Here is a 25,369-nt window from a genome sequence, read left to right on the forward strand (position 1 = left end):
TATTGCTGACTGACCAAATACTTTTTTTCCCCACTGTATGAGCTGTGTCTGTCTACTGTGCAATTTCAGTTTTTATTAATAATATTATTACTATTATATTTGTATTTGATGTGTGGTATAGTGTTTTACTACCTTCTTTTCCAGCATCAGGAGCTATAAAGAGCAAGTGTGAGACAGACCAGGGAGCGTCCTGGAGCTGGAGGAGGGATCACTCTCTGTCTCCTCCCACTTGCTGTTTAGTTGATAATGAACTAATCTGTCAGGATGGTGAACTAGATGAACCAGTTCACTCTGAAGATTAGTTCATTTTGAACTACTCACAAACTACCCATCACTAACTGGGATAGGTTGCTGTTGGAGATAGGGAAAGATCTCGGATCTAATAGCGATAGAAATTGTTTTTCAGCGACTTTAGCAGCCCCTGTGTGTTACAGAAGCAGTCTTTTTCCTCACTGACCCCGCTCAGTTTCATTTTCTGTGCTGTGCAGGCTCTCAGTGATGTGCTTAGTGAGACATTGCAGCGCACATTCACTGCAGCTGCTGCAGCTCCTCTTGCTGCAGCACTGTGTGGTGTGTGTGGGTCGCCCTCCCAGGGCTGTGGGGTACTCGGTACCGGGCCAGTGTCAGTGGGATGTGTTGTGTCACAGCAGCGGTGACCCAGTCCGTGGCCCTGGGCGCCCAAATCAATGGTGGAATGTAGTTAATGGAATAGTTTATGACGCCACCTGTGGTGTTCGGCAAGTAGGATATTAGGAGGACGCTGCATGCAGATCCTCTGGGGCTGGTGGTGAGTTGCAGCCTAAATGGTGTAGCTCCCCACAGGTGAAGCTGTAGCCCCAGGGCAGCGTGGATGAAATGGAAGAGGAGAGGTGCAGGCGGTGTGGAGAATGGTACCCAGCTATAACGGTGCTGAATGTGTTAGCGCACAAATGAATGGAGGACACCGATGCTTGGAGTTCCAAAGCTTTACTCACAGTCCGTTGTACACACACACAGGTGCCTGCCTCCGGGCCGTGTCCTCTGGGTCAGAGACTCAATCAACCTCCGGACAAGTCAGGATTCTCCCCTCCAACACTCCGCCAACATGTACCTTTCTGAACGACTCCTCTATAGCGCCTTAAAGTGTGAAGATCTCCTAGTACCGAGTTATACTGGAGTTCCTCCCGTCAGATGTTCCCAAGAACTCCACCTGTACGGCAGACAGCCGCAGCCTGTCTCGGGGACTCCCCTCTCCTGAGTCCCGGCTCTCTATCCAATTGCTGTTGTGCCCCAAGTCTTAGATGGGAGTAGTGCATTTACAGCCAACTACTCCACCGGTGTCTGCTGCAGAACCATAAGTGTCCATACAACCTTGGGGACCGGGCCTCGGCCTTGCGCTGAGAACCTATAGGCAGGGTTCCTCCTCTAACCCACGTCCTCTCTGTTCTCTCTACTCCTTCATTCCGTACTTGTCTTTCTTTCTTATGGAAGCTTAGATTTCAGTTCTACATCTTTCCCCTTCTTTTCCTTTCCCGTGCCAGCTGGCTCAGATCACTGAGGCAGCTTCAGCACTCCTTCCTCCATCCCTTCTTCCAGGGATCCTCATTCCTGTCTGAGTGACTTCCTACCCGACTGACCTTCTGTCAGACTGACCTGTCCTCCTACACTTTCCCACTCTTTTATGTATCTAAACTCCACCCACCTCCCAGCACGTCCAGTGTTCCAAGCAGGGAACCACCAAAGGTGCTCTGCTACCCTCTGAGCAAGGAGCCACAATGTGGTTATGCAGAACTACCCTGTTGTGTGGGGTGTGAGCGTTGGAGTGTGGAAAGGAGTTCCCACCTTACCCGGATGGTGGGGCACTACACCTTAGGAGAAGGTGCAGTACCTCTGTGGCGACTGAACCTCAGGGGTGCCACATACCCCTCCCCGTTAAACACAGCACGTCCGCGCGCTGCAAGGTAAACAAAGTTGACAGTACAGGAACCAACAAAATTTTTTCAATGCTGAATAAGCATTTCTTATACCATACTTCCCAATATGAGAGGCACTCATTCTTGAACGTTGAAAACAGCTATTAATCAACTACCTAAAATTTTAAGTCAAAAAGTGCAATTTTTCATACTGTACATAATTCTAAGTGCTATTATCTGTTAGTCACTATCACTTCAATATTCTTCATCTTTCCTTCACTAGTACACATTTCTTCTCTCTCTGGTGCACATTTTCTACTTTCTTCCAAGTGACACCCGTGATACCTGGTTCACCATTTACATTTTCAACTCTTTATTCAAATTTCTCATCTTTACTTATTGAAACATTCTTACTTCAATATAAAAGCCATTGACTATCATAAGACACATTATCAAATATTTCACAGTAAAACTTTTCAAAAATTCTTGTAAGTGCTGGACACCGCTCCCAGCCGGGATCTCTTGCAGTGTCCGTTGAGGTAGACTCTTTCTTCAAAAAGTGTCCTTATGTAAAACCAAGAGAGGGAACCTAAAGAGGCGCAAACTATTTACAATAAAGTTTGTGATGCACTCCAAGTTCATGATCATGGAAGTTCAAATTAGAAAACGCTGCCAATCAAAAACCAGGCAACAAAAGTGCAAACAGGGAAAACATGATGAACAAAAGAAGGCACAACGGTGCAAATAAGCCCTCCTGGGTAATGAGAGTTATTAATGCTGATCCCCTCCTGGGGTTCTGGAAACTGAAATAGAACTGATACCAGATGTGGTACTTTGGGTGTCTCCATTCTGTTGCTGGTTACCTGCTATAGGGCACTGAAGCTGTGGTAAAGGGAACCCATGATGCATCTCAGTGCCCATCAACTGCTCCTCCTCAATAGGTGATTCCACTGCAGGGATATCCACCGGAATGGCTGGTCTGGGTGCCGGCGGTGGTGGAGCGGATGGTGGCTCCGGGTCCGTAGGGGCCTCTGGTGGGACCTGCGCAGCCGCGTCAGGTCCAGGCGAGAGCACGGCCTCAGCTCCGGGGTCTCTGGTGACTCCTCCGGGAAGGCTGCGACCAGCTGTATGGACAGCGTGGAGGTGTAAACTGGCGCTGCCTGAGGACAGTCCGGTGCAGCGGTGGCAGGTACCATTGGTGAAGGTACCAGGTCCAGAGGTGCCGGTGGTGTAGGCCCCTCCTGGGCATGCGGCCTGCTCAGCCTCCATAAGGCCTCCTGCCTCAGTTGCAGACGGCATGTCAGCCGGGCGATGTCATCCTCCAGCTGCTGGCGGCTCATCTCAGAGCCAGGGTCGGAGCCTTCAGCCATGGCGCCAGGGAGATCCGATTCAACCTTCGCGCGCTCCGTAGGCCTCCTTCCCTCTCTCTCCAAAATGGCGTTCTGGCGTTCTTCTCCCCGCCTCGGCCCCTTTCCAGCCACTGGCTTCCTCTGCCCCTCCTTCTGGGGGCGGCATCTTCTTCCAGCGCCTCCATACCAAGCCAGTATACGAACCCCTCGGGGGGTTGGCCATGTTGCTGTCACATAGTAATTCAGGCAGGGGAGGCCCAAGACTCTTCGCGGTCTTTTCCTAGGACCTCCCATCTCTTCACGCCCTTCTTCTCTGCGCCAGCGGCCATTTTTAACCCCTTCCTGCCATCCGACGTACTATCCCGTCCATGGGACCAGGGCCCCTAAGCCCATGGACGGGATAGTACGTCTACTGCGATCAGCGGCGCCCACGTTGTGATCGCGGCCGGGTGTCAGCTGATTATCACAGCTGACACCCGGCACAATGTGTCAGGGGCGGTCACGGACCGCCCCCGACACGTTAACCCCTTGCACACCACGATCAAACATGATCGCGGTGTACCGGGGGTTAAAGGGAAGCATCGGCAGGGAGGGGGCTCCCTCCGTGCTTCCCTGAGCCCCCTCGGCAGCGCAATGTGCAGCGCTGCTGCGGGGGGCTCCTTTCCTGCAGGCCCCCAAATCCAAGATGGCGACGGGGGCCTTCGGGGGCCTGCAGGAAGCTGGCTTCCTCAGTGCCTGCAAAGCGCAGGCATGAGGAAGCCTTCTGCAAGCGATCTGTCACAGGACAGTGATGTCCCACCTGGGACTATTTAATAAAGTAAAAAAAAAATAAAAAAAGTGTTAAAATAATTAAAAAAAAATCGCCAAATAAATTAGAAAAAAAAAAAAATATTCCCCCAATAAATCCATTTTTTGGAAATAAAAAAAAACAAAACAATAAAAGTACACATATTAGGTATCGCCGCGTCCGTAACGACCCGCCCTATAAAACTGTCCCATTAGTTAACCCCTTTAGCGAACCCCTTAAAAAATAAAAAAAAGAAACAAAAAATAATGATTTATCATACCGCAAAACAAAAAGTGTAATAACGCGCAATCAAAAAGACGCATATAAATATCCATGGTACTGCTGAAAACGTCATCTTGTCCCGCAAAAAACGAGCTGCCATACAGCATCATCAGCGAAAAAATAAAAAAGTTATAGCTCGCAGAATAAAGCGATGCAAAAATAATTATTTTTTATATAAAATAGTTTTCATTGCATAAAACCGACAAAACATAAAAAAAGACCTAAATGAGGTATCGCTGTAACCATACTGACCCGAAGAATAAAACCGCTTTATCAATTTTACCGCACGCGGAACGGTGTAAACGCACCACCCCCAAAAGAAATTCATGAAACGCTGGTTTTTGTTCATTCTGCATCACAAAAATCGTAATAAAAAGCGATCAAAAAATGTCACGTGCCCGAAAATGGTACCAATAAAAACGTCAACTCGTCCCGCAAAAAATAAGACCTCACATGACTCGGTGTGTCAAAATATGGAAAAATTATAGCTCTCAATATGAGGTGATGCAAAAACTATTTTTACAATAAAAAGCGTCTTTTAGCGTGCGACAGCTGCCAAACATAAAAACCGCCATAAATAGTAAACCCCCCGTTATCACCCCCTTAGTTAGGGAAAAATAATAAAATAAAAAAAATGTATTTATTTCCATTTTTCCATTAGGGTTAGGGTTAGAGTAGGGTTAGGGTTAGGGTTAGGGCTAGGGTTAGGACTAGGGTTAGGGCTAGGGTTAGGATTAGGGCTGTGATTAGGGTTAGGGGTGTGTTGGGGTTCAGGTTGGAGTTAGAATTGGGGGTTTACACTGTTTGGGCACATCAGGGGCTCTCCAAATGCAACATGGCGTCTGATCTCAATTCCAGCCAATTCTGAGTTGAAAAAGTCAAATGGCGCTCCTTCCCTTCCAAGCTCTGCCATGCGCTCAAACAGTGTTTTACCCCCACATGTAGGGTATCAGCCTACTCAGGACAAATTGCAAAACAATTTTTGGGGTCCAATTTCTCCTGTTACCCTTAGGAAAATAAAAAATTGGGGGCAAAAATATCATTTTTGTGGAAAAAAATGATTTTTTTATTTTCACGTCCGAGTGTTATAAACTTCTGTGAAGCACTTGGGGGTTCAAAGTGCTCACCACACATATAGATAAGTTCCGTGGGGGGTCTAGTGTCCAAAATGGGGTCACTTGTGGGGAGTTTCAATAGTTTAGGTACATCAGGGGCTCTCCAAACGCACATGACACCCGCAGACCATTCCATCAAAGTCTGCATTCCAAAACGTCACTGCTTCCCTTCCGAACCCCGACGTGTGTCCATACAGTAGTTTTCTCCCACATATGGGGTGTCAGCGTACTCAGGACAAATTGGACAACAACTTTTGGGTCCAATTTCTCCTGTTACCCTTGGGAAAATGAAAAAAATGGGGACTAATTGATCATGTTTGTGGAAAAAATAAGATTTTTTTATTTTCATGCCCGGGCATTATAAACTTCTGTGAAGCCCTTGGGGATTCAAAGTGCTCACCACACATCTAGATAAGTTCCTTAGGGGGGCTCGTTTCCAAAATGGGGTCATTTGTGGGGGTTTCCACTGTTTAGGTACATTAGGGGCTCTCCAAAGGCAACATGACACCCGCAGACCATTCCATGAAAGTCTGCATTCCAAAACGTCACTACTTCCCTTCCGAGCTCTGACGTGTGTCCATACAGTAGTTTTATCCCACATATGGGGTGTCAGCGTACTCAGGACAAATTGGACAACTACTTTTGGGGTTCAATTTCTCCTGTTACCCTTGGGAAAATAAAAAAATTGGGGACTAATTGTTCATGTTTGTGGAAAAAATACGATTTTTTTATTTTCATGCCCTGGCATTATAAACTTATGTGAAGCCCTTGGGGGTTCAAAGTGCTCACCTCACATCTAGATAAGTTCCTTAGGGGGTCTAGTTTTCAAAATGGGGTCATTTGTGGGGGGTTTCCACTGTTTAGGTACATTAGGGGCACTCCAAAGGCAACATGACACCCGCAGACCATTCCATCAAAGTCTGCATTCCAAAACGTCACTACTTCCCTTCCGAGCCCCGACGTGTGCCCATACAGTAGTTTTCTCCCACATATGGAGTATCAACATACTCAGGACAAATTGGACAACAACTTTTGGGGTCCAATTTCTCCTGGTACCCTTGGGAAAATAAAAAAATGGTGACTAAAAGATCATGTTTGTGGAAAAAATATGAATTTTTTATTTTGACGCCCAGGCGTTATAAACTTCTGTGAAGCATTGGGGGGGTTCAAAGTGCTCACCACACATCTAGATAAGTTTCTTGGGGGGTCTAGTTTACAAAATGGTGTCATTTGTGGGGGGTTTCCACTGTTTAGGTACACTAGGGGCTCTCCAAAGGCAAGATGACACCCGCAGACCATTCCATCAAAGTCTGCATTCCAAAACATCACTACTTCCCTTCCGAGCCCCGACGTGTGCCCATACAGTAGTTTTCTCCCACATATGGGGTATCAGCATACTCAGGACAAATTGGACAACAACTTTTGGGGTCCAATTTCTCCTGGTACCCTTGGGAAAATAAAAAAATGGTGACTAAAAGATCGTGTTTGTGGAAAAAATACGAATTTTTTATTTTCACGCCCGGGCGTTATAAACTTCTGTGAAGCACTGGGGGGTTCAAAGTGCTCACCGCACATCTAGATAAGTTCCTTGGGGGGTCTAGTTTACAAAATGGTGTCATTTGTGGGGGGTTCCACTTTTTAGGTACATCAGGGGTTTTCCAATCGCGACATGGTGTCCGATCTCAATTCCAGCCAAAAACGTCAAATGGCGCTGCTTCCCTTCCGAGCTCTGCCATGCACCCAAATAGTGGTTTACCCCCAAATGTGGGGTATCAGCGTACTCAGGACAAATTGCACAATAACTTTTAGGGTCCTGTTACCCTTGGAAAAATAAGAATTGAGGGTGAAAAGATCATTTTTGTGGAAAAAATATGATTTTTTAATTGTACCGCTGTACGTTATAAACTTTTGTAAAGCCCCTGTGGGTTCAAAGTTCTCACCACATATCTAGATAAGTTCCTTGGGGGGTCTAGTTTCCAAAATGGGGTCAATTGTAGGGGGTTTCCACTGATTAGGTACATCAGGGACTCTCCAAACGTGACATGGCGTCCAATCTGAATTCCAGCCAATTTTGCATTGAAAAAGTCAAACGGCGCTCCTTCCATTCTGAGCTCTGCCATGCGCCGAAACAGTCGTTCCCCCCCACATATCAGGTATCAGCGTACTCAGGACAAATTGCACAATAGCTTTTGCAGTCCAATTTCTCCTGTTACCCTTGGTAAAATAAAAAAAATTGAACCTGAAGTATTTTTTTTATGAAAAAAAGTTAGATGTTCATTTTTTTTTAAATATTCAAAAAAATTCCTGTGACGCACCTAAAGGGTTAATAAACTTCTTGAATGTGGTTTTGAGCACCTTAAGGGGTGAAGTTTTTAGAATGGTGTCACTTTTGGGTATTTTCTATCATATAGACCCCTCAAAGTGGCTTCAAATGTGATGTGGTCCTAAAAATAAAATGGTGTTGTAAAAATGAGAAATCGCTGGTCAACTTTTAACCCTTATAACTTCCTAACAAAAAAAAATTTTGGCTCCAAAATTGTGCTGATGTAAAGTAAACATGTGGGAAATGTTAGTTATCAAGTTTTTTGTGTGCCGTATCTCTGTGATTTAAGGGCATAAAAATTCAAAGTTCGAAAATTGCGAAATTTTCAAAATTTTCGCCAAATTTCCGTTTTTCTCACAAATAAACGCAAGTTATTTGAATGAAATGTTACCACTAACATGAAGTACAATATGTCACGAGAAAACAATGTCAGAATCACTGGGATCCATGGAAGCGTTCAAGAGTTATGACCTCATAAAGGTACAGTGGTCAGAATTGTAAAAATTGGCCCGGTCATGAACGTGCAAACCACGCTTGGGGGTGAAGGGGTTAATATTCATGTCACAGTCTATTAAATTGGGTCTTCTGCACATTTTTAAAAGTTCAAAGTCCAACAAATCTCAGGCACACAGAACCCGATGGCATCGGGTCTCGTCATCCTGTTCGTGACGCCAAGTTGGGTCGGCCTCCCAGGCTGTGGGGCACTCGGTACCAGACCGGTGTCAGCGGGATGTGTCACAGCAGCAGTGACCCGGTCCGTGGCCCTGGGCGCCCAAATCAATGGTGGAATGTAGTTAATGGAATAGTTTGTGACGCCACCTGTGGTGTTCGGCAAGTAGGATGTTAGGCCGACGCTGCATGCAGATCCTCTGGGGCTGGTGGTGTGTTGCAGCCTAGATGGTGTAGCTCCCCACAAGTGAAGCTGTAGCCCCAGGGCAGCGTTAATGAAATGGAAGAGGAGAGGTGCAGGCGGTGTGGAGAATGGTACCCAGCTATAGCGGTGCTGAATGTGTTAGCGCACAAAGAAATGGAGGACACCGGGACTTGTAGTTCCAAAGCTTTACTCACAGTCCGTTGTACACACACACAGGTGCCTGCCTCCAGGCCGTGTCCTCCGGGTCAGAGACTCAATCAACCTCCGGGCAAGTCAGGATTCTCCCCTCCAACACTCCGCCAACATGTACCTTTCTGAACGACTCCTCTATAGCGCCTTAAAGTTTGAAGATCTCCTAGTACTGAGTTACACTGGAGTTCCTCCCGTCAGATGTTCCCAATAACTCCACCTGTACGGCAGACAGCCGCAGCCTGCCTCGGGGACTCCCCTCTCCTGAGTCCCGGCTCTCTATCCAATTGCTGTTGTGCCCCAATTCTTAGATGGGAGTAGTGCATTTACAGCCAACTACTCCACCGATGTCTGCTGCAGAACCATAAGTGTCCATACAACATCAGGGTCCGGGCCCTCCGGCCTTGCGCTGAGAACCTATAGGCAGGGTTCCTCCTCTAACCCACGTCCTCTCTGTTCTCTCTACTCCTTCATTCCGTACTTGTCTTTCTTTCTTATGGAAGCTTAGATTTCAGTTCTACATCTTTCCCCTTCTTTTCCTTTCCCGTGCCAGCTGGCTCAGATAACTGAGGCAGCTTCAGCACTCCTTCCTCCATCCCTTCTTCCAGGGATCCTCATTCCTCTCTGAGTGACTTCCTACCCGACTGACCTTCTGTCAGACTGACCTGTCCTCCTACACTTTCCCACTCTTTTATGTATCTAAACTCCACCCACCTCCCAGCACGTCCAGTGTTCCAAGCAGGGAACCACCAAAGGTGCCCTGCTACCTTCTGGACAAGGAGCCGCAATGTGGTTATGCAGAACTACCCTGTTGTGTGGGGTGCGAGCGTTGGAGTGTGGAAAGGAGTTCCCACCTTACCCGGATGGTGGGGCACTACACCTTAGGAGAAGGTGCAGTACCTCTGTGGCGACTGAGCCTCAGGGGTGCCACATGTGTCTCACTGCCTTTTCACAGCCTTTTCTTTTCATCCCTTAAATCCCCTTCCCCTATTTTTTCCTAAAAGTGTAGCTTCACCATCCAGTACATTTTGGTGAACACTATATAGGGATCTTTCAGTGAGGGCTTCCCCCCTGAATCTCCCCCCCAATCCCTTACCCCCATTTACCCCTCAATTTTCCTGGTGCTCGGGGTGCGCTTTGCACAGTTTAGTCACCTCCGCTGCACAGACCGCCTGTGTGCTTTTTTTGGGGGAGTGCAGCACCCACTAGGTCAGTCTTTGTAGTCACATCAGACTGCAGGACCCCTAGTGCGGCCTGTTCTATCGTGCATCCCCAAATTTTTCACCAGTAAATTCACTTTCAGTACCCCTATAAGTGTTACTTTACCACACAGCATCTATTGAGGTTAAAGTTAAACACTATATAGGGATTGTGCTGTGAGGGACCAAACAACCTCTGGCCCAGTCCCGGAGAATCCGTTTTTTTTGGTATCACGGCAGTGTAATTTACTGCGCTGTGACATCCGACGGTAACGTGTACACCAACACCACAAACACACGTTACTCTTTGTGTAGGCCACACTAGATTCAAATAAAGTGTAGCAGACACACCATCATACAGTGCCATTAGTGTTTCTTATACCTGTTTGTAGTCCTACAGGAATAAGCACACTAATCCCTAATAATTAGTTTCTTGCCGTTCTGAATCCATCGATAGAGATGAAGAAGGCAGGGAGTAAGGAACGTCCCCGCGGCGGCCGTGGAAGAGGTGCATCAGCAGCTAGACATGGTGCACATCCAGGGCAAGCAGCAGGCCCAAATCACTCAGCACCTACTTTCACCCGGCAGCAGTCATTTATGCGCAGCTTGTTAGGAGCGCAGTGCCATAGGCTGATAAGAGAGGATCAAGTAGAAACCGTTGTTGGTTGGATGGCAGCTGAGGCATCTATCTCAATGGGCGTAGCATCCTCCCATGACCTCTCCACCACATCGGGTCAGGCCACTGAAGAGCAGCACCCATCTGCTTCTTCACCGCCCACTAAATTGCCCAGACATTCAGAGGGCCAGGAGTCAACCTTAATCCTCTTCTCAGAATCTGTTGGCTTGGAATCTGTGTGCCAGACAGCATTCCTGCAGCTGAAGAAGAGGTAATGTGCACAGATGCGCAACCACTGTGTGCATCTGAGGAAGAAGTAGAGGGTGGACCAGTGCCCACAGTGACCAGACCCCAGTCAGCAGATGATGATGAAACTCAGCTGCCAGTTTCTGCTGACGAAAGTGTATTGGATGACGAGGTCCTTGACCCATCATGGCATGCTGAGGGGCAGCAAGCAAGTGGGGATAGTTCAGTGGAAGAGCTTGCAGGTGTGGCGCAGCGTGGCCGTCCACGTGGGAGAGGAAGAGGGAAAAATTGGTTGTCGGCTCCCTCAACTTCAACACCCGATAGGAGCAGGGCTCTTTTAAAGAGTACAAGGGGTGCGCCCAAGAGTTGTGGTGCATGGGCCTTTTTCGACCAAGTTGCAGATGACGTTACAGTAGTCAGATGCAAGCTATGTCGACAAACTGTGCGGAGAGGGAAGAACGTCAGCAACCTTAATACCAGCAATATGTTGATGCATGTCAGGATGAGGCACCCTGTGGAGTGGCAGCATCACACCCAAGATGATTCGCCACCTGCAGCTGGTCCCCCACCTTCCACCTCTTCAGCCACAGCGGCCACCTCTTCCTTCAGCTCGCAAACAGCTGCTCCCGCTTCCTCGCCAGAATGCCAGGGTGCATCTGCAGGCAGTGTTTTATGGCGGCACACTGTCTGTACTTCGTCAGCATCCCAATCGCTGGCATCCTCACACTCCCAATCCAGTGTGCAGCCATATGTCACACAGGTGTGGGAGAAAAGGCGCCTGTACTCGGCAAACCACCCACGAGCACAGGGCATGAATTCTCGCATTGCCAAACTGCTTGCAGTGGAAATGCTACCATTCTGGCTAAGCCAGCCTTTATCGATATGTTAGGGTTTGCAATCCCACAATACAGCGTTCCCAGACGCTTCTACTTCAGCAGGCAAGCCGTCCCCGCCCTGCAACAGCATGTGGAGCGTAAAATTAAGCATGTGCTACAAAATGCAGTTAGTAGCAAGGTCCACCTGACCACCGACGCGTGGACCAGTCAGCATGGCCAGGGACGCTACATTTCCATCACCGCCCATTGGGTAAATGTAGTTGAGCCTGGAACTGAAGTAGACAGTGCAAGGGCGCAGATCCTTCCAACTCCACGGATTGCAGGCCTCTCCTCCGTACAAATTGACTCCTCCTCATACACCTCGTCAGACTCGCCTGCACCCAGACCTACCACAGCGACCAATTTCAGCACTGCATCGGCCAAACATCAACAGACCATGTTGAAATTGGTTTATCTGGGTGATGTTAGCCACACCGCAACCGAGCTGTGGAACACGCTCAAGGAGCAGAGCGACATGTGGCTTGCGCCGCTCAACCTCCAGCCAGGTATGGTGGTGTGTGACAACGGCAGAAACCTGGTCGCGGCTCTTGGCCTAGGTGGTCTGACTCACATTCCATGCCTTGCCCATGTCCTAAACTTTTTGGTGCAGAGTTTCCTTAGGAACTATCCTGACCTTGAGGAGCTGCTGCACAAAGTCAGATACGAGTGCTCTCAATTGCGGCGTTCAAGCATGGCTGCATCGCGCCTTTCAGCCATGCAGCGCAGATTGGGCTTGCCCGAGCACCGCATCATTGTTGACCTCCCCACCAGTTGGAATTCGACTTTGCATATGCTGCGGAGGTTGTGTGAGCAGCAACCTGCAATTATGGAGTTGCAGCTGCATCAGGCACAAAGTAGGCGACACACATCTCAGCCCTCCCACTTTACAAGTAGAGTGGGCATCCATGAAGGACATATGCACCATTTTGAAGTGCTTCGAGGACTCCACTCTGATGGAGAGCGCGGATGCTGCCCTACTTAGCCTGACTATTCCCCTTATATGCCTTATAGAATCATCACTTAAAGGACTAAGGTATGAGGTTTCTCAGGAGGATGAGGAGTATGATGAGACACTTGCACCAATCAGGCAATCTTCATCGGTTGGTACAAAGCTCTGTGGGTGCCTCACAGCAAGCGAGGAGGATGAGGAGGACTATGAGGATGAGCCAGAGGAGGAAAGTACACAGCGCTCTACTAGTAGTCACCAGATAGAGCGTGGATGAGGTGATGCAGAGCAGCCAGAGCACATTCCTCCAGCTGGTGACAGCGATGCATGGACAGCTGACAGCCTTCAGCACATGAGTGACTTCATGCTGCAGTGTCTGAGAAACGACCCATGCGTGGCTCGTATTCTCCACACAAATGACTACTGGGTGGCCACCCTCTTAGATCCACGTTACCGGGACAGCCTTCAAAGCTTAATTACACCGTTGAAATGGGCGCATAAAATGCAGAAGTACCAAGACGCACTTGTTAATTCACTCATGTACTCTTTTCCACCACATAGCAGTGATGCGCGTGCACTAGCAGGCACCTTAGTGCGTCCTGGGCCCAGCGGAGTTTGTTCAGAAGCCGGTAGCAGAAGCAGTACATCTGCTACTGACAGGTTCAGTATACGCAACCTGTTCCAACAGTTTCTGAACTTGCAAACAGTTCGGGCACCATCAGCACAGACAGCGCAACGCACTAGGAGACAACGTTACCGTGACATGGTGGCACAATACCTCTCCACCCCTGTCAGTGTGCTTCAGGATGGATCTGCCCCCTTCAAGTTTTGGGTCGCCAAGTTGGATACATGGCCCGAGCTTAGCCAGTATGCCTTGGAGGTCCTGGCTTGCCCTGGTGCCAGTGTGATTTCTGAACGCGTCTTTAGTGCAGCTGGCAATGTACTAACAGACCAACGTACCAGACTATCCGCTGCAAATGTGGACCGGCTTACATTTGTAAAAATGAACAAGGCCTGGATTTCTGGTGACTTTTGCTGCCCTGAGCCAGAGTAGACAGGTTACATGTGTGGCGCCCCTGAGGCTCAGTCGCCACAGAGGTACTGCACCTTCTCCTAAGGTGTGGTGCCGCACCAACTAGGTAAGTTGGGAACTCCTTTCCACACTCCAACACCTGCACCCCACACACAGGATAGTTCAGCAGGACCCCATGGCGGCTCCATGCTTAGTGGGTAGCAGTGCACCTTTCGTGGGTCCTTGCTTTGTAACACGAGATGTGCTGGGAGATGGGTGGAGTTGAGATATATAAAAGTTTGGGAAGGTTTAGAATTACAGGTCAGTCTGACGGGAGGTCAGGCGGGAGAAGGACAGTCAGTCAGGAGAATCTGAGGACGGGTCTGAGAGGGAAGAAGATCCCTAGAAGAGGGAGAGAAGGAGTGCTGCAGCTGCCTCAGTGATCTGAACCAGCTGGCACGGGAAAGGAACAGAAGGAGTAAGACGTAGAACTGCAACCTAAGCTTCCATAAGAGAGAAGGAACAGTGCAGAACGAAGGAGTAGGAGAACAGAGAGGAGTTGTGGGTTGGAAGAGGAACCCTGCCTATAGGTTCTCAGCGCAAGGCCGGGGCCCGGTCCCCGAGGTTGTATGGACACTTATGGTTCTGCAGCACGATGCAACTACGGTGGAGTAGTTGGCTGTAAATGCATTACTCCCATCCAAGACTTGGGGCACAACAGCAACTGAATAGAGAGCCAGGACTCCGGAGAAGGGAGTCCCCGAGAGAGGCTACAGCTGTCTGCCATACGAGTAGAGTTGTTAGGATCATCTGACAGGAGGAACTTCAGAGTACCACGGTACTGGAGCTCTTCACACCTTAAGGCGCAATAGAGGAGTCGTTCAGGAAAGGTACATGTTGGCGGAGTGTTGGAGAGGAGAATCCTGACTTGCCCGGGAGGTTGATTGAGTCTCTGCCCCGGAGGACACGGCACGGAGGCAGGCGCCAGTGTGTACCACGGACTGTGAGTAAAGCTTTGGAACTACAAGCCCTGGTGTCCTCCATTCATTTGTGCACTAACACACTGCTACATCTGAGTACCAACATTCCTCACACCGCCTGCACCTGTACACTGCCCTGGGGTTACAGCTTCACCTGTGGAGAGCGACACCATCTATGCTGCAACACACCATCAGCCCCAGAGGATCTGCACGCAGCGTTGGCTTAACATCTTGCTTGCCAAACACCACAGGTGGCGTCACGAACTATTCCACTTCATTAACTACAAACCACCATTGATTTGGGCGCCCAGGGCCACGGACCGGGTCACCGCTGCTGTGACACCACATCCCCCTGACACCGGCCCGGTACCGAGTACCCCACAGCCCTGGGAGGGCGACCCACATGCATGGTTGGTAGCAGTATGCATGCTCTGTCATGTGCCTATGTTGCACACAGCGTCATCTGTTATGCCCGTGCTCTGGTCTCTACTACCAACATCTAGCACCTGGTTCTGTGACTGACTCTTTCACCTCATACTGTTTTCCATGGGCTCTAGTACTGCTAGCTAGTGCCCATTTCCGTGACTGCTGATTTCACAGCATGCCGTGTTTCTGGGCTCTAGTACCGCCAACTAGTGCCCATTTCCGTGACTGCCACTTTCACAGCATGCTGTGTTTCTGGGCAACAGTACCGCCAGCTGTACCTCGTTAGACCAAAGTGAAAAAAAAGGACGACAGATGCCAAACACCTATAGGCAGAAGCACAAGAGGCGGGATCCAGCCACGCCGACTGTTTCCTGGCAGTGAAGTGCAGACACAGGTGCCTCCCCCGAGGGGTAAACCGAGTTCCAGCATCGCCAGCTGGTTCTCGGGAGTGCCCAAGGGCACGGGTACCTCCTGCTCCAAACCGTGTTTCGACAACGCTCGCCGTTACACGGTTGTGTCCGCCGCACTGTTCCACACCCCCACCATACATCATTCTGGCTCAGTTTGCTGTTATCCGTGGTGTCGGCAGTGTAGGAGCCCCTACGTGGACTCCGGGACCTGGCGCTCAAGGCTGGTCTCGACAGTGCCAGTAGGCCCTGCTCCTCCCCTCCTGCGACTGTGGAGTAAAGAAGACTGTGTCCGGGTTGCGGGGGCAAATGTGGCTCTTGCACCTTCTGCCGAGAAGACATTACTCTGGTAGAAGACCCAAGACAGGAAGACAGATGCAGAAGACCCAAGACAGGAAGACAGATGCAGAAGACCCGAGACAAGAAGACAGATGGAGATGTTTGACAAAGTCTCTCATACAATCCTTATTGAAAAAATGACTAAGTATGGAATGGACAAGGCAACTGTTAGGTGGATTCATAACTGGCTTAGTGATCGGACCCAAAGAGTTGTCGTAAATGGCTGCACATCCAGTTGGAAGAATGTCTCAAGTGGGGTACCACAGGGCTCTGTCCTGGGTCCTGTATTGTTCAACATCTTTATCAACGATTTAGATGAAAGAATTGAGGGTAAACTGATTAAATTTGCTGATGACACAAAGCTAGGAGGGATAGCTAATACTAGAGAAGAGAGAGAGAGGATTCAAAAAGATTTAAATAAACTGGAGAAGTGGGCAGCAACTAACAGAATTGTTTTTAACAGGGAGAAATGCAAAGTACTACATCTGGGCAATAAAAATGAAAAAAGCATATATAGAATGGGAGGAATAGGGCTAAGTGACAGCACATGTGAAAAAGACTTGGGTATACTAATAGATCACAGACTGAATATGAGTCAACAGTGTGATGCAGCAGCAAAAAAGGCAAATGCAATTCTAGGATGTATTAACAGAAGCATACAGTCTAGATCACGTGAAGTCATTGTTTCCCTCTACTCCTCTTTGGTCAGACCTCAGCTGGAATATTGTGTCCAGTTTTGGGCACCACATTTTAAAAAAGACATCAACAAACTGGAGCAAGTTCAGAAAAGAGCGACCAGAATGGTGACCGGTCTGCAAACCCTGTCTTATGAGGAAAGGTTGCAGGATTTGGGAATGTTTAGTTTGCAAAAGAGAAGACTGAGAGGAGACTTAATAGCTGTCTACAAATATCTAAAGGGCTGTCACATTGTAGAAGGATCAACTTTATTCTCATTTGCACAAGGAAAGACTAGAAGCAATGGGATGAAACTGAATGGGAGGAGACACAGATTAGATATTAGAAAAAACTTTTTGACAGTTAGAGTGATCAATGAGTGGAACAGGCTGCCACGAGAAGTGGTGAGTTCTCCTTCAATGGAAGTCTTCAAACAGAGGCTGGACAGACATCTGACTGGGATGATTTAGCGAATCCTGCTTTGAGCAGGGGGTTGGACCAGATGGCCCAGGAGGTCCCTTCCAACTCTACGATTCTATGATTCTATGATTCCCCGGACTCCTGTCTTTTTGCTCTTGAACTTGCGTCTTTGTGGGGGTTTTTTGGGCTTCTTGGCAGTGCTTTTGGCTTATGTCACTACTACATTGTGGTATCCGGGCTACAGTAATGTCAGCTGTTGCCCAGTACAGCCACTGGCACTTTTACCTTCTTCTGCTTATCTGGGTTCCAGTAACGTCAGTTGGTTCTCAGTAGAGTCAATGGCTTAGGTCCCTCCTTTGTGGTATCCAAGTTCCAGTAACGTCTGCTGGTCCTTGGTAGTGCATTCTGGCACAGGTACCTCCTGCTTAGTTAACGGGCTCCGGTAACGTCAGCTGGTGCCTGTTAGTTCCATTGGCTCTTATGCTGATTTCTGCTGCCTATACGGGTTCCAGACTCACCAGCTGGTTCTCTCAAGTTCCTGTGCCTACTGTTACTTCTGCGTATTTCCTCTGGGTTTGGGACATTCTGCAACCAGCCAATAGCAGAATAACCATAGACGGAGGTTTAGGAAACAGTAGGGGCAGATGTACATGAACCAAAAGCAGAATATCAATATGCAGAATTACTGAATAACAGTAATATAATCAGCAGAAGAAGACTAAGCATGGTTTAAAGGGAGTGTATCTGTTCCTCCACGTGGTGCTCCTGGAAACTCCCTGCAAAGCAACGTGAGCTGAACGCGGACACATGTCAGTCAAAGGGCATATTGACACCACCACCGGCAGTTTTAATTTAATGTAAAATCACTAACCCTAACTATCCCTAACCCTTAACCCTTACCACTAACCCTACTAACCCTAAACAATAAACCCTAACCATAACCCTACTAATCCCAACCCCTAACCCTACTACCCCTAACCCTACTAACCATAACCCTAACCCCTAACCCTAATAACCCTAACCCCTAACCCTACTAACCATAAGCATAACCCTAACCCCTAACCCTACTAACCCTAACCCTAACTAACCTTAACCCTACTAACCCCTAACCCTTACCCTAACCCTTACAATACTAACCATAAACCCTAACCCTACCCCAACTAATCCTACCCCAAAGAAAAAACACAGCTGTTAAGAAGATGGCGACCAGTTTTCCTGCTACAGCTTTCGCTCTGTGCATTTTTCTAGCGATTTTTTTTTTGCTCCTCTTCAAACTCCTTCCCCATTATCCTGAGGTGTTTCCCCTCCATTTTATCTATTAAATAGCACTGTAGTGGTCATTTTGTAATTCCGATTTTTTTCTCCCATTGACTTGCATTGATATCGGAAATTCCGATATCCGATATTTTCCAATATCGGAAATCGGAATTCCGATACGATATTGGGCAATATCACTCATCCCCTAGTGGTCACACGACACTTCCCAGGTACTTTCGTTGTCATAATTTTTTTTTTTTTTAAACACCGTAAAATCTCCATGTTCTCACGCAGCGTAAGTGCTGCTTTTTTGCACTGTAGCTTTTTTTGCAGAACATCCACTGCAATTCAAGCAAAGTTGATGTGGTGTCACAAAACCTCATGCCAATTGTGAATTTTTGGTGCTTGTTTTCCCCTCTAGACTTCTATGGCGAGCCTAAAAAAAAGCATGTATAAAACGCAATTGTGTTTTCAAGTGTAGAGTCCCAGCGTTTCTCAATGAAAATAAAAACACATAAAAGGACGCTGCTTCAAATCTGCACCAAATATGCATAAAAAAGTAAATTGCATCAAAAGAATGATGCAAAAACACAATAATCAAAGCAGATTGTTATTGAGAATTTCGGTCTGGGCACCTGCAGAAAAACTAAGCAGGAAAAAAAGCAGCGTTTCTGCTCATAGGTACACGGCCGAATGCGTGGCAGACGCTTGGGATCTTCTTTTTTATTTAAGGGTCCATGCATAAATCAGTCTGATCATGAGGATCTTCCATTTGGAAGCTGATAGCTTCATACAGTATATTTCTATGAGGCTGTTTTGCTTGGGTCAAGAGACCCACGACTACGCCGTACATTGAGGTCCATGATCAGACCGAGATCCACTGACATATCCTGAGCCTGATTTTTGGTTGGGGCTGCTACTTCATACTATATCTTGTAAAACAAATGTGGATATATAACTAAAATCCTCTGTGAAACAACTCCCATCATGTCCTTGCAGCTCATTCGTTTCACAACAGCTGGAGGACAAGAGGTTTACGGAATTACTGCTCAAGGTTAATTAATGCCTCATTGGTTTAGAAGTTTAGAAAGTGGTATATCTCCAAGGATCAGATAAGATATGGATTTATAGGTCGCCATGATCCACCAGTACATATTTCCCCTTCAATCAGATAATTTGGACAGATGGAGCAAAGTTCTCCTGGGCTCCAAAGGTTACATAGGAGACTTAACCACAGGTTTTAGTCTATTAGAAGTCTTAACTGTTTGGGGGCAGGGGACAAGGAGATCCCGGTGAACACACACAGGACAAGGGTTATTTGGCACTTACTCTCACTAAAAGGGAGTACTGGGGACTTTGTCACGTCTCTAAGTATGACAGTGTGGCTGTGGGCACCATCTCTGCAGTGAGACACCATGGCATCTACTGGAGAGACGGCAGAACCCACCGTGTGCCGGAGAAAGACCAATCACACTGAGGATGGAGCTGATGACAAGCACAATGGTAACTATCGGGGCCTGTTCAGTGTACACAGAAGATGTGGCTTGTGCAACCTACAGGGAATGTTATATATGGTTAATCACCTTTCCTATGTCATATAGTCAGCATAGTATAAGTTTGGTACTACAGTCCAATGTCCGAGCCAAAATTGTCCAGTACGATGCCTTTGAGGAGCACAATACAACTTTTTAGAAATTGCACTTTTTTTTTTTTTTTTTTACACCCTCTGACTCATGACAATGGAAATAATACTGCTGGCGGTGGCAGTGAGTGGTAAGGAAGAAGATTACTGGATGCAAGAACGAGGTTTGGTCTGGGGTCTGTATTACATCAAGTGGGGCTTGATTTGGGGGGTTGTATCTGTTTAGTGATTCTAATATAGAGACTGTAATATTTTAGGTGTTCTGGCTGTGGTTCTGTTGGCTTAGGGAGTTTAGTTTGGGGTGTAGTATGGAGTCTGTATTACTTTACAAGGTTCTGGGGTCCTTATTTGCTTAGGGCTTCTGGCCAAGGGTCTGTTTAGATTGGCTTATAATATACGGGTGAACTGCACTACTTGTTATTTAAATCCTGTAGATTGGAGGCATGTCCAATAAAAATAGGCCAAACATGGGGTGTGCAACTTCATACTTCGCCTTTCAGAATCTCCTTGGTGTCCCTTTGCCAAAGTGGCCTATTATGCTACTAGTTTTACTATATTTCAAGATTAGCAAGGCCAAATTCATTTCTATAGAAGTTTGGAAAGTTGCAGAAGACTTCTCTATGTATTTATTTCTAGAAGCATTTTCTAACAATAGCCAAATACCGCATTCTCCATCCGCTTACATGGGAGTTCTGAAAATTGTGGTTTCTGGCGCTCTCTATTCACTCCTGTAGAAGTTCGAAAATTTGCCCATCACACTTCCTCAGCCATTTTCCCAGCTCCTACAGAAGTGTATGGAGTAAGATCTGCATGCTCGGCCACTTCTCGATTAAAGGTACTGTCACACTAGTGACGTTATTGCGATATTGCTAGCGATATCGCTGTGTCTGATACTTACCTCCGACCGCTCCCCCGCTGGTTATCGCTGATCGCGCGAGAACGTTCAGGACCGCTTCTCTTCGTCAGCTTCCTGCGGCGCTTCCTGTGGAGAGACGAGCGACGAGCGTGGACGCGGGCGGGCGGACGCAGGATCGCCTAGTGTGACAGGTAAGTAGCGACCCCCGTCCCCAGCGATGTCGCTGGTGAGATCTGCCTGTGTGGCAGCTCACTAGCGAACACTTAGCGATGCACCAGCGATCCTGACCGCGTCATATTGCTGGTCGGGATCGCTGGTACATCGCTAAGTGTGACAGTACCTTTAGTGCACTACTGTATCCTTGAGATAAATGCAAGCCCCATATCTGGAACTTGTACCTCTAGGGCATTTATTTCCTGTGAATCAAAAATGGCTAAGATAGGAACATCTTTTTTAGGTTAAAAAAAAGAAGTTAAAGCGAGAAGAACGACTTGTTGTTTATATGCTCAGTGTTTTAAGTTCTTTGAACCGCTTCAGGTTTCAAAAGCTGTAAAGGGATAAGAAGTGACCTGTCCATTCTTCTGGAGGCCACCATTATCTTATACATAACAAAATGAAATGACATCGGCAAAGAAGACTGTCCAGGAAAAAAAACACAACCCGAGTTTCCTGGAGCATCTTCTGCTTCATAAACTGTGCAGGTACAACGGTGTCTATAAGGTGCCTTGTGAACATACCGTTTTTTGGGGGTAAGTGTCTACATGAGTTTTTCGTTTCCTGAAGCATGACCAGAAGAATTGTGTTCTTTACCTGCAACGATTTTTTTTAAACCTTTGTATTTGACAATGCCTAATTTGGAGAGATTTTGTTCCGGATCCTCTTGAAAGAAGTGACATGCAATTTTTTTTTCACCATGCGTTTTTCAAAGCTAGGAAAAAAAGAAATCCAAAAAATTCCCCATGAGCAGAAAAGTGGATTTCCCATAGAAATGAATAAGAAAAGTGTAGCACGTTGTGTGACAGAGCACGCAGGGACAACATGCTGGTAAACAATCCAAAATTGTTTTTATTGGGACTGGTAGAATATTCTACCGAACATAGATATGATTCCTTTAGCTAGGTTCCCACCAGTTTTTGGTGAGTTTTTTTTTTACTCTGTGTATTAAAAAACAAACAAACAAGTAACTTATGTTAATGGGTGCAGAATATCTGCAACATCAAAAACTCACCAAAAAGCTTGTTGTGGGAACGTAGTATAGCCTAAGGCCTCGTTCACACGTTCACTATTTGGTCAGTATTTTACCTCAGTATTTGTTTTCAAATAATTTTATTTTATTTTTTAGAAATAAACAGGGTAGGGAAAGGAAGGTAGGAAGGGAGGGAAGGGAGTTGGGAATAAACAACCTTGTACAGGTACAGAAAAAAATTTAAAAACTAGAGAACCCACAAATAGGCATAGAATAACATATATCGAATAACAACATAAAAGAAAAAAAAAATCGACAATCCTTATTATGGGGTAACATTCTTGGAAGGAGATACAGCATCCCAGTACTAAAGCGCCCAGGTTTAAACTTCAAAATATAGTGCCTCTTGTTAAGTCTATTTGATATGAAATTTGTTGTTCCAGGTCTTCCATTTTTTTGAGTATTTGTGAATGTGATTGTTGTTAATCGCAAATCTGCGTTCTAAATCGCTGTGTTGGCCTATCTTGTCAAGTGTGTCTGAAAATTTGGGTACCTCTGCTTTCTTCCACCATTGTGCTAACATGGTCTTGGTCACTAAGAGGATGTGTATGATAATGTTTCTTACCGAGTCATCAAATTGTTCCATGTCTAATGAAAGAAGTGCTCTTTCGGGTGTAATTGTGAAGTCCTTAGCAATGAGGTTATTGTGCTGTGTGACTTGAAGCCAGAGGTTTTTGATTTTTGAACAACCCCAGAAAATATGGTAGAGGTTCCCTTGGTGTCCACAATCTCTCCAGCACAAGGAAGATAGCTCTGTGTTAAAATGCGATAACCTCGTCAGGGCATAGTACCACCAATTTAACAATTTGAAATGACTCTCATGAAGACCCATTGATATGTTGGAATTGTAAGTGTTTTTGATGGCATCGTTCCAATTCTCGAGACGGATATCAGCACCAAAATCGGACTCCCATCTCTTCAAGTATATGCTTTTGTGGCTCGTTAGGTCTTTGACATCAGATCTATACAAATTACGCAGACTCCAGAGGTTTTTATTTTTAAGGTTGGACAATAGTGAAGATAGCATTTCATAATTCAAAGTCTTCCCTTTTATGAATTTCCAAATTCTGTCTTTCAACAGCTTAGATGACGGTAAATTATATTTAACCCTGATCTCACCGAATTTCAGGAACTCCACTCCACTAAAAACATCCCCCACCCTTTTAATTCCAGATTTCCCCCAAACCTCTGGTATCGGGATTACCTCAGTATTTGTAAGCCAAAACCAGGAGTGGAACGGTCAGAGGAAAAGCATAATAGAAATATTTGCATCACTTCTGGATTTATCACCTACTCCTGGTTATGACTTACAAATACTGAGGTAAAAAACTCACCAAATACTGAATGTGTGCATGTGGCCTCAGAATCTGCAATGTGGCTTCAACAAAAGGAATAAATCTGGGACCGCAATCCAGTAATCTGAAGCCAAAGAAAATGCAACACTGGTCCTTCTGAATAGCTCCTCTAATCAAGCAGTGTATCCAACATGGCTGAAATGGTATTTGGCAGATGATCTTCAGTCTATAAATATCCAAGTAGTGGCACCAGGATCTGGCCTCAGCAGCATATCCTAAACATGGCACCAACAAGAACCCTCAAACATTTTTTCTACCTTCTTCGGACCAGCCCCCTGGTTGGGTAGAGATATTCACACCCCACCCTTTTAAAAACTTGGTACATTAACATCAAAGAAGTTGACAGTCTTGTCTCTAGCTAGTCTGTAATGTTATGCATCAGGGAGGCCCCCTGCAGAGAGGAACAAAGACAAACTTATCCCCCTCCAGATGCAGGACAGGGAATGCCAATCGAGGCTTAATTACATTATGCTGCATGGTTCCTAATTACATTATGCTCCATGGGGCCTAATTATGGTCCATGGAGGCCGACAGGGGTGACACATTGTTAAAAAAAAAAGTTTCAAGCTTTTTTTGTGGAGCGTTAATAAAATATTTCTGTTGGGTGTAAACTGTAAACGAATCTTGAAAGTTTACTGTAAATGGAAAAAAATTGTCATACACTGACCCTTCTCATATCATCACCACAGGTGCTGTGTCCGATCACATCAGTGGTCTGATAGAATGGAAGAGACATATGGAGGTAGGTGAGCGGTTGTACCTAGTATACTGGATTACATGATAACATTGCAGATATAGGAGTATGGATAAGGCATCAGAAACCGTAACGCAGTGTAGGATCACAATGGCTGACCCCATTGTCTCGGCATACTCCTCTTTCCTCCATAAATTGAAAAACAGGATGGTAAGTTGGCCATATTATGTATGTGAGTGAAATACGGATTTTTTTTTCTTTTTTTGAGCAACTGAGCACAAAGACTTATGTGACAGCTGATCTCTGTACAGCACCGCAGAATATTTTTGTGCTATACAAGCAACAGGAAATAAAGAAGAAAAGTTTGTTCTGTGTGGAGGTATATTTTTCTCCAGGCAAGAATTTTTGTGGTTGAAAATTCACTTCTAAAAGACACATTGGTCTGAATTCATCATTTGTATTCTTTGTCACTTTCTTTAATCAAAATTGCACACTGAATTCATGATGTTGTTGTAAAGTCAAAAATGTACTTTTTTTTCCCTGTGTTGCTGTTTTGGCACCAAAATTTGCATTCTTAAATTTGAACTTGCATACCAATTCTTTCTAACGTGTTAAAAACACGTGTAGGAAACGCATAAAACCACAAGCATTAGAGATACATTTGCTCACTCAAATACAAACAGATTTGGAACATGGGTTTTGCTGCAGATTCCATGCCAAAAAAATGAGAAAAATCTGTGAACTATTCCTGGCATGCCCAAAATATTATCCATAAATGCTCCAAAGAACGAACCAGTGCATTTCTATGTAAAATGGACTTGCTGTGCCTATTGTCAGGCTTCTGAATGTTTTTTAACATCTTCAGGTTTCTAAAAACGCCAAGCGTCCATTCTTCTGGTGTTTTTCGCTCAGAAGATGCAATGTACTTTTCCAATACAAGTCAAGAGGAAAGCTCAAATGGCGCCAGGAAGACAGACATCTTTTGGAGCGTTTTGCCATAATTTTTGCTTAAAAAGAAGAAAAAAAACCCAATCCACTAGCATTTTTTTCATTATTTAAAGAAGTAAAAAAACAACAACCAGAAAGTAACAGTGAAAACCACCCAAAAAAGTCACTTTAACCATGGGAAAACCCTGAAAAGAAAACGCAGGCAGCAAAAAAGAAAAAAAAAACTGATGCTTTAGGCTATGTGCACACGTTGCTTTTTTTTTTAGCGTTTTCATGGCGTTTTTCCACTGCGAAGACGCTAAGAAAACGCATCCCATGCAATCCTATTGGATTCCGCATTGCTGTGCTAATGCTGCGGATTTTTCCCTCTGCGGAATTGCATAGCGGAGAAATCAGCAGCATGCTCATTCTTTGTGCGG

The 25,369-nt window shown here is 46.2% G+C and overlaps 1 protein-coding gene across 2 annotated transcripts in view; it reads left to right on the plus strand.

The window, feature by feature from the left end:
* The first annotated feature begins 19,468 nt into the window (after positions 1 to 19,468).
* The window catches only part of SOAT2 (sterol O-acyltransferase 2), a 140,457-nt gene continuing 134,556 nt past the window's right edge, over positions 19,469 to 25,369 (plus strand). The window contains exons 1-2 of one of the 2 annotated variants that reach the window (XM_073546172.1): positions 19,469 to 19,712; positions 23,998 to 24,050. In XM_073546172.1, coding sequence (XP_073402273.1) covers positions 19,625 to 19,712; positions 23,998 to 24,050 — 141 coding nt within the window. In that variant the 5' untranslated portion in view covers positions 19,469 to 19,624. The remainder of the gene's footprint in view (positions 19,713 to 23,997; positions 24,051 to 25,369) is intronic. The other variant, XM_073546171.1, reaches the window with a different exon arrangement.

Source organism: Dendrobates tinctorius, unplaced genomic scaffold (genome assembly GCF_039654945.1).
Source record: "Dendrobates tinctorius isolate UK_male_01 unplaced genomic scaffold, ASM3965494v1 ptg000145l, whole genome shotgun sequence".
Lineage (NCBI taxonomy): Eukaryota > Metazoa > Chordata > Amphibia > Anura > Dendrobatidae > Dendrobates > Dendrobates tinctorius.